This window comes from Rhea americana, unplaced genomic scaffold (genome assembly GCF_003343005.1).
Source record: "Rhea americana isolate MKP2758 unplaced genomic scaffold, rheAme1 scaffold_178, whole genome shotgun sequence".
NCBI classification, from domain to species: domain Eukaryota; kingdom Metazoa; phylum Chordata; class Aves; order Rheiformes; family Rheidae; genus Rhea; species Rhea americana.
This window is the reverse complement of record NW_028185905.1, coordinates 1,514,487-1,522,880: the sequence shown is the minus strand read 5'-3', so window position 1 is coordinate 1,522,880 and position 8,394 is coordinate 1,514,487. Positions and strand designations below refer to the sequence as shown.

At 68.5% G+C, this 8,394-nt stretch overlaps 1 protein-coding gene across 1 annotated transcript in view; it reads left to right on the top strand.

Annotated features, from left to right (window-relative positions):
- The first annotated feature begins 1,923 nt into the window (after window positions 1–1,923).
- The window catches only part of MAN2A2 (mannosidase alpha class 2A member 2), an 18,938-nt gene continuing 12,467 nt past the window's right edge, over window positions 1,924–8,394 (top strand). Inside the window, exons 1-18 of the mRNA XM_085301549.1 lie at window positions 1,924–2,075; window positions 2,596–2,845; window positions 2,924–3,097; window positions 3,269–3,365; window positions 3,700–3,883; window positions 4,318–4,455; window positions 4,566–4,685; window positions 4,762–4,884; window positions 4,971–5,157; window positions 5,267–5,344; window positions 5,559–5,768; window positions 6,160–6,282; window positions 6,502–6,555; window positions 6,684–6,802; window positions 7,007–7,101; window positions 7,193–7,316; window positions 7,715–7,872; window positions 8,287–8,389. Of these exons, the coding sequence (XP_085157675.1) occupies window positions 1,939–2,075; window positions 2,596–2,845; window positions 2,924–3,097; window positions 3,269–3,365; window positions 3,700–3,883; window positions 4,318–4,455; window positions 4,566–4,685; window positions 4,762–4,884; window positions 4,971–5,157; window positions 5,267–5,344; window positions 5,559–5,768; window positions 6,160–6,282; window positions 6,502–6,555; window positions 6,684–6,802; window positions 7,007–7,101; window positions 7,193–7,316; window positions 7,715–7,872; window positions 8,287–8,389 (2,474 nt within the window). The 5' untranslated portion in view covers window positions 1,924–1,938. The remainder of the gene's footprint in view (window positions 2,076–2,595; window positions 2,846–2,923; window positions 3,098–3,268; window positions 3,366–3,699; window positions 3,884–4,317; window positions 4,456–4,565; window positions 4,686–4,761; window positions 4,885–4,970; window positions 5,158–5,266; window positions 5,345–5,558; window positions 5,769–6,159; window positions 6,283–6,501; window positions 6,556–6,683; window positions 6,803–7,006; window positions 7,102–7,192; window positions 7,317–7,714; window positions 7,873–8,286; window positions 8,390–8,394) is intronic.

Genomic DNA, 8,394 nt, shown 5'->3' with positions numbered 1-8,394 from the left:
GAAACCGGGAGAGCGGCAGCGCGGCCGCGAGGGAGGGTCCCGCCGCCGCCGCCACCGCGCTGCCGCCCGCCGCTTCGGCCCCGGCTTCGGTGCCTTCGCCCGGAGCTGCCCGGGCGCAGCTACCGGCCAACGTCCCCGGCGGCAGCCTGGTCTGGGGGGAAGGGCCGGGAATGCTGGGGGGATGTTGGGGGGGTTGCACCCCTTCAGCCCGGCTTGAAAAATGCCCGCGAAGCTTGTGAAAATGCTGTGAACTTCCCTCTCGGGAGCAGGTGGTGCCTGCGGGCACTGCCGGCGTCGCAGCCGCTGCAAACGGAAAAYGGAGCTGTTCCCGGGGCGGCTTTAGGGCCGGGGCTGGGGGCGGGTTAACACGAGCCACGGGGCAGCTGCAGCTCTGGCGTTAGAGGGAGAGCGACACTGGCGATGCCGGGGAGCTTTGGCCGAGGTGAGAGCCCAGGGGTGGCACCAGGACCTGTGGGGACCCCGTGTGGCACCTGTGCTGTGCTGGGCACTTGGCGAGGGGAGACTGACCACGGCTAGGCACGGGGCAAACCAGCTCGTGGGCGCCTGTGGCAGCTGGCAAAAGGCTTGACGGAGCAGGCAGCAGATGGGGCTTTGATGGAGATCCTCCTGACCAGGCGGGGAGCCACGGTGAGACTAGTGGGAATTTGGGTGTTCAGCGTGGGCTCAGGGCATCTGCAGAGATGGGGGCTGCTGCTGGATGAATCCAGCCCCCGTGGCAGTGCTGGCTGTGCTGTGCCACCTGCAGCACTGTGTTGCCCCACAGCACAACACACTGCCGTGGGAGCACACATCAGGAAAATTTCTCGGAAAGCGGTCCCTGGCCAAGTTCCTCAAAACATGGAACCAGTTGGGGTTCCTCTGGCGGGTGACAGTGTAGAATCAGATTAGCCAGAGGTGATGCAAGAGCAAGCAGTGCCCTCAGGCTCGGGGGAGCCCTCAGCTGCCATGTGCTGCCGCAGGCCAGCACTGACCCTCCCTGTGGTCAGGGCCTGCTAGTGCCTGGACACCAGCTCCTCTGGGCACGCTTCCATGGGCACACCAGCCCATGTGCATGCTCACCCATGCACACTGACCTGTGTGCATGCTCACCCGCATGCACACTCACCCGTGCACACCAGCCTGTGTGCATGCTTACCTGCACATACTGACCCATCTGAGCGCCCACCCATGTGCACACTAACCTGAGTGCATGCCTCCCCGGGCATGCTCCCCGTGCACGCTCCCCGCCACGTGCTCACTCTCCTACGTGCACATTGACCTGTGTGTGCTCCCCCACGTGCTCCTCCATGCRCACACTGTGATGCAAGCCCTCCTCAGGGAAGCCCCTCCATGCCCGAGACCTGCCTGCATCCTGCAGGAGTGGGAATCTCCCAGACGAGCCATGGGACAAACCTTCCTGGAGGTGGCAGGGCTGGATGGCGCCAGCGGCAGACGATGAGTGGTATAGCTGGGCCGCAGCGGAGGTGGTTCCTCTCGCCATGCAGCTGCAGCAGATGCGTTATCCCATGAAGGGAGCAGTGCAGCACGTTGTGGCGCAGATGCCAGGAGCAGCCTTGCAGGGAGCCAGGAGCACAGACCCCGAGAGTCACCCCACCGGTGGAGCAGAGAGTGGTCCAGGCAGTGCAGACTCCTGCAGTGCCGGGACCGGCATGGGCTTGGGATGACCGCGGCAGCGCTGCACATTGTCCCATTGCCACGTGGCTGCTCGTGGGCACAAGGGTTGTGCAAGGCCCCACCAGTGGGACGGCCCCTTCGGAGGGTGCGGGAGCCTCCTTGGGGTGCCGGGATCCCAGGGCTGGGGGCTGCGGAGCACACCAGGCAGCAGGACAAGGCTGGGCAACTGGGGGCCATGGCAGGCGCTGGCCCCACTCGGGGGGGGTGGGGGGGAGGAAATGCAGGAAATCTCGCAATGGCTGTATGGTCAGCACAGGGTTTCCTGTTCCTCTCTCAGAGCCGGAGCTGCGCCAGGGTCCAGGCTCGCACCGGCCGGGCCTCGCAGCACGCCAGCGCCAGCGCAGCAGCGCAGCCCGCGCAGGACCTCCCGGCACAGGCAGGTGGGCACCGAGCCCGTGGGGCGCTGGGGGGGCTGACGGGGGGGGAAACATCCCTGGGCACCTGCCGGCCCTCAGCACAGCTCGGGGCTGTGGCCGGRCCAGGATCGGCTCCCTGCACCACTGGTGCTGCGGCTCGGCTCAGCTCGGTCCATCCTGTGGGATTGCACCCCGCATCCCCAGCCGGCTGCCGCCTGTGCCCTGGGCGCTCCCCGGGCGCAGCCCGCGTGGCCCCCGCCGCGGGCACAGGGGGCCTGGGGAGCCGGGCGGCTGGAGTGGCGGAGCCGGGGGCAGGCGGTGCCCGTGCGCTGCGGCCCCAGGTGCAGCCGCCCCCGGCCCTGCGGCCCCCGGTGCACTGGCGGCAGCGCTGCTCTTTCCCACCCCGCACTTCCTCCTCTCCCCACGCGGCCTCCGTCTGCCTCGGCTCGGCTTTGCGAGGCGGACGGAGCTGGCGTGGGGCAGCGGYGCGGGGCAGCGGCAGCGGGCACCGCAGTGGCCGCAGCTGAGCCCTGGCCRCCCGCAGCCCTTCCCGCCGGCCCCGCGGTGCCATGGGCTTCGGGCCGGAGCTGTGGTGCCCGCAGGGGCACAGCGCGCTGCTGCGGCTGCAGGACAGCGAGCTGCGCCTGCTGGAGCTGATGAAGAAGTGGATGTCGCAGCGCGCCAAGAGCGACCGGGAGTACGCAGGGCTGCTGCACCACATGTTCTCCCAGCTGGAGAAGCAGGAGAGCCCGGGGCAGCCCCGCACCGGCGAGCACGGTGGGCAGCTTGGCGAGGTGAGGCACAGCCATCTGTCCGTCCGTTTGTCTGCCCGTCAGTGCTCCGGCCCTGCCCTCATGGCCCTGTCCCYGCAGTCGTGGTGGGTGCTGGCGAGCCAGACAGAGACGCTGAGCCAGATCTTGCGGCGGCATGCGGAGGAGCTGGCAGCAGGGCCGCTGGCCAAGCTGAGCCTGCTCATCCGCGACAAGCAGCAGCTCCGCAAGGCCTTCAGCGAGCAGTGGCAGCAGCTGAGCCAGGAGCACGCGCGGGTTCGGAACGGGCACGGGGACGGGCATGGGCATGGGGACGGATACAGGCACGGGGACGGGCACGGGGATGGGGATGGGCACGGAGATGGGCACGGGGATGTGCCCGGGGCTGGGGCTGGAGCGGGGCACAGGGCTCGGCTCCCCCGCCACTCTGACCCCCATCTCCCCTAGACCACCCAGCAGGAGATAGAGAAGCTGAAGGCACAGTACCGCAGCCTGGCGCGTGACAGTGCCCAGGCCAAGCGCCGCTACCAGGAGGCCAGCAAAGGTGTGTCCCGGCCCCAGCCCGGCCGTGTCCCCATGTCCCCATGTCCTGGCCCCTCTTGGCAGTGATGGGGAGTGCTGCAGCCTGGGGACCTGCATGCAGCACCCGGCCTGCCCCCCAGGCAAAAATCCTCCAGCATATTGGAGCATGCGGCATGGCACCCCAGGTGGGGAATGTGCCCTCGGTGTGGGGAGGTGGCAAGATCGCCCTGGCCCTGCCCGGCTCCTGTGAGCCCTCAGCCCCACTGCCCCCGTGCTGGCTCCCAGTGCTCGGGGACGCGCGGCGGCCAGGGGACAACATCCTGCGGCGGCCGGCGTCCCACGGCCTCTCCCTACAGACAAGGAGCGGGACAAGGCCAAGGAGAAGTACGTGCGCAGCCTCTGGAAGCTCTACGCCCTGCACAACCAGTACGTGCTGGCCGTGCAGGCGGCCGCGCTCCACCACCACCACCACTACCAGCATGCGCTGCCCRGCCTCCACCAGTCCCTCTACAGCCTGCAGCAGGAGATGGTCCTCGTCCTGTAAGCGCCGTCCTGGCCCTTGTGCCCCCGGCACCCTACTGCCCCAAGCACCCCATCAGCCTTGCACACTGCTGGTGCTCTGTCCTACCACAGCCCATCCTGTCCATGGGCACCYGCTGCCCTCAAGAAGCAGGGATGCTTCTGCGTCTTGCAAGAGCCCTGCCAGCCACGTGCACCCTTGCTGCCACATGCCCGTGTGCCGCTGTCCCCTCAGAGCCACCCCAGCATGAGGCCCTGCTAGGGGACAGCAGGAGACACAGCCCCAAGGCTGCATGGCATGGACCAGCCTGCAGGGTCCATGCAGGGTGCAGGGACCGAGCTGTGGGGTCCATGCAGTGTGCAGGGACCAGGGCTGTGGGGTCCATGCAGGCTGCAGGGTCTGGGTTGAGCAGGGGCATTGAGCCCGACACCCCCCAATGCCTGGGTGCTGACAGGAGGGAGATCCTCTGGGAGTACCACAGCATCAGCAGCCTGGTGCAGGAGGACGTGCTGGCTGTGCACCAGGAAATATCCCGTGCTATCCAGGCGATCGACCCTGCCACTGAGTACAGCAGCTTTGTGCAGTGCCACAGGTACACTGGCACACCCGCACACCGCTGCGCTGGCTGGATGTGCCTGCCGGGCCACGGGCAGCTCCGATGCGGGGCCTCAGCGCCGCATGAGGCCGGCACTCCTCCCGCAGGTACGACTGCGAGGCTCCGCCGGCAGTGAGCTTCGACGAGAGCCTGCTGGAGGAGACGGAGAACCTGGCACCTGGGGAGCTGCAGCTGAACGAACTGACCGTTGAGAGCGTGCAGCACTCGTGAGCGGGGCCGGGCCGCGGGCCGTGCGCGGGGCTCCTGCATCCCGCGGGCCGCCTGCAGCTGTGTCTCTTGCAGCCTGACGTCCGTCAAGGAGGAGCTGGTGGCTGCCACGGAGGCCGTGAGCAGCAAGGAGCAGCGCGTGCAGGAGCTGCAGGCAGAGATCCGGGGCGAGGAGCAGGGCCTGGGCCGCGGGGAGCGGTGAGGCACGGTGGGCGGCCGGGGCAGCTGGGGCGGCCGGGGCGGCACGGGGCGGCAGATGCTGACCCGCCATGCCGTGTCCCCAGGGTGCACTTGCTGGGGAAGCGCCAGGGGCTGCAGGAGGTGCAGCAGCAGCTCCAGAGCTGCCTCTGCACCCAGGCCAAGCTGCAGGCGCAGCGGGACATGCTGGCCCAGAAGCTGGCGGAGCTGGACTCCCGGGGCCCCCTGCCTGCCCTGACCCTGCCGGAGGACCGGCAGTCCCTCTCCTCCGTGGTGAGTCCTGCCCCGGCGCGGGGGCTGGGAGCACGGCCAGCTCTGCTGCCCCACAGCTGGGGCACAGCCAGCACTGCGGGGCGCCTCTCACGCAGCCGCCGTCCCCCAGGAGCAGGAGCGGAGTGGGGCCAGTGCGCTGGAGACTCTCAAGAACCACATCTCGGGCATCTTCCGCCCCAAGTACCTGGTGAGCACCCGGGCCACCCAGCTGCCCTGCAGCCTTCCCAGCCCTTGCTTTCCTGCCTTCCAGCCCCCCCTCCCCATCATATTCCAGCCTTCAGTCCCTGCCCCCTCTGCCTGCCAGACCCAGCTCTGGGCAGAGTTGCAAGGCCCCACTGCTCCTCCCCACACCTCCAGCAACACCTCAAGGCACAGCTGGGCTCACCCATGTCTCCGTGCAGCTGCCGCCCCCCGTGCCACTGATCCCGGAGGTGCAGAAGCCGCTGTGCCAGCAGGCCTGGTACCAYGGGGCCATCCCGCGCTCAGAGGTGCAGGAGCTGCTGACCTGCAGCGGGGACTTCCTGGTGCGGGAGAGCCAGGGCAAGCAGGAGTACGTGCTCAGCGTGCTGTGGGACGGGCAGCTCCGGCACTTCATCATCCAGGCTGCTGACGTGAGTGAGCACAGGACAGCGCGGGGTGCCGAAGCTGCCCAGCCAGGGGCTGGGCTGGCCACAGCACCCTGTGCAGACGTGTGCCCTGGCTATGCAGCCACTCGTGTGACACGCACAGGGCATGTGCATACGTGTACAAGGTGTGTGCACATGTACCTGGCACAGGGCTTCAGGAGCAAGCCCAACATTGTGTGCATGGATGCACGCTGCCTTGTGTGCATGCATGCCCATGTGTGCACGCCCATGCATGCTCACGTGCACGTCCATGCATGCTCATATACACACACCCATGCATGCCCATGCACACCCATGTGTGCACACCCATGCATGCCCACGTGCACACTCACGCATGCACACGTGCATGCCCATGCCTGCGTGCCCGACCCTGCAGAACATGTACCGGCTGGAGGGCGATGGCTTCCCCACCATCCCGCTGCTAATTGACCACTGCCTGCAGAGCCAGCAGCCCATCACCCGGAAAAGTGGGATCATCCTGGCCAGGGCCGTGCTCAAGGTAGTGGCCAGTCGGCACGGGGAGATGTGTCCCCCGCAGGCAGCGCAGCCCTGGCCCCAGCCAGGCGTGGTGAGCGTGGCCCTGAGTCACAGCTCAAGGCTGGGGCCCCGTGGGGCTGTGGGACCCCTGCCAGTGTGTGGGGGCTGAGGGGGGCAGGAGGGGGTGTGGGCTGGGGCAGGAGGGGATGTCTCACCACCCTCCGCTGCCTGCTCTCCCCAGGACAAGTGGGTGCTCAACCACGAGGACGTGCTGCTGGGGGAGCGMATCGGCCGGGTGAGTGCCGGGTGCCCCGAGCCCTGCCCGCGGGAGGCAGGGCCAACCCCAGGGGCACCGGGGGGGGGAGTGACGGCCCTGGGCTGTGCTGCTGCGAGCTCAACCCGTGCATCGGCCTCTCTCGGCAGGGTAATTTCGGGGAGGTGTTCAGCGGCCGCCTGCGTGCTGACAACACCCCTGTGGCCGTGAAATCCTGCCGGGAAACGCTCCCGCCTGAACTCAAGGCCAAGTTCCTGCAGGAAGCCAGGTGGGTACGGCTGTTGTGTTCGTCTGTTCCAGCCTGTCTGTCCATCCCTGTAACTTCGGGCTATTTAAACCCCCTGGGACTGCAGCGTCCCCGTGGAGTGAGGGCCCTATCCAGGCTGCGCTGCYGGGACGGCAGGCGCATGGTGCATGCCTCAGGGGAGCCTGGCCCCTGGCACRCTTGCGATGCCCGCTGCCGGCCCCGCAGGATCCTCAAGCAGTACAACCACCCCAACATCGTCCGGCTCATCGGCGTCTGCACGCAGAAACAGCCCATTTACATCGTGATGGAGCTGGTGCAGGGTGAGCAGCCCCCGCCGCGCCCGGTGCCTGCCGAGCGCCCCGCGTGGCCGTGCCRGCCGGCCGCCTGGCGCTCACGCCACGCTCCGCACAGGGGGGGACTTCCTGAGCTTCCTGCGCAGCGAGGGCGCCCACCTCAAGGTGAAGGAGCTCATCAAGATGACAGAGAACGCTGCAGCAGGCATGGAGTACCTGGAGAGCAAGCACTGCATCCACAGGTGGGCCCCTCTGCGGCACGGCACGGCGCAGCATGGCACGGCACGGCACAGCATAGCACGGCACGCAGCCCGCAGCTGCAGTGCTCTGGGCAGGACCGTGCTGGGAACCCTGGTGCCAGCCCCAGCACTGCCCCTGGGTGCGGCAGGATCGGCAGCCGCACGGGAGGTGCAGCCGGGGGGCGGCCAGGCCCAGTCTGCGCGTGGCCAGGTGGAGGCAGCCCGGGGCGTCCCGGTGCAGTGGCGTGGGTCGATGCAGAGCGAGGTGCACCCTGGAGTGCTCGCTCCCCCGGGCCTGTGCTGTCCCCGAGGAACGTCCTGCTCCCGCACCGCATGGAGGGCCCCGATGGGCGAGCACGGCGGGCACGAGCACGCGGCTGAGGGCTCTGCACTGTCCCCAGGGACCTGGCTGCTCGCAACTGCCTGGTGACGGAGAAGAACGTGCTGAAGATCAGCGACTTTGGGATGTCGCGGGAAGAGGAGGATGGCGTCTACGCCTCCACGGGGGGCATGAAGCAGATCCCCGTGAAGTGGACAGCCCCAGAAGCCCTCAATTACGGTACAGCCGCAGCCCGGGACCCTGCACAGCCCAGGGCTGCAGCAGGGTGAGGGAAGGGGAGGCTGCGCTGCAGCCTGGCAGCATGACTGGGACCCAGGAGTCCCGGGCTGTTGGGGGTCCTGTGCGACGTGATCCTGAGCAGCGGATCTGTCCCACACGGCACGTGATCGCGGGCAGGGGTCTGTCCTGCGCGGTGCGTGACCCCGGGAGCAGGTCTGTCCTGCATGGTGCACGATCCGGGGAGCGGGTCTGCGCTGCACAGTGCATGACCCTGGGCAGCAGATCCGTTCCGCGCGGTGCGTGATCCCGGGAGCGGGAGGCGGCGAGGCCGCGGCGCTTCCACCCCCGGGAGCACAGGCACAGCGGGCAGCGTGGTGCCGCGTCCCGTGCTGCCAGCCCCCGCTGCGCCCCCAGGCCGGTACACTTCGGAGAGCGACGTCTGGAGCTTCGGGATCCTGCTGTGGGAGGCCTTCAGCCTGGGCGCCGTCCCCTATACCAACCTCAGCAACCAGCAGACGCGCG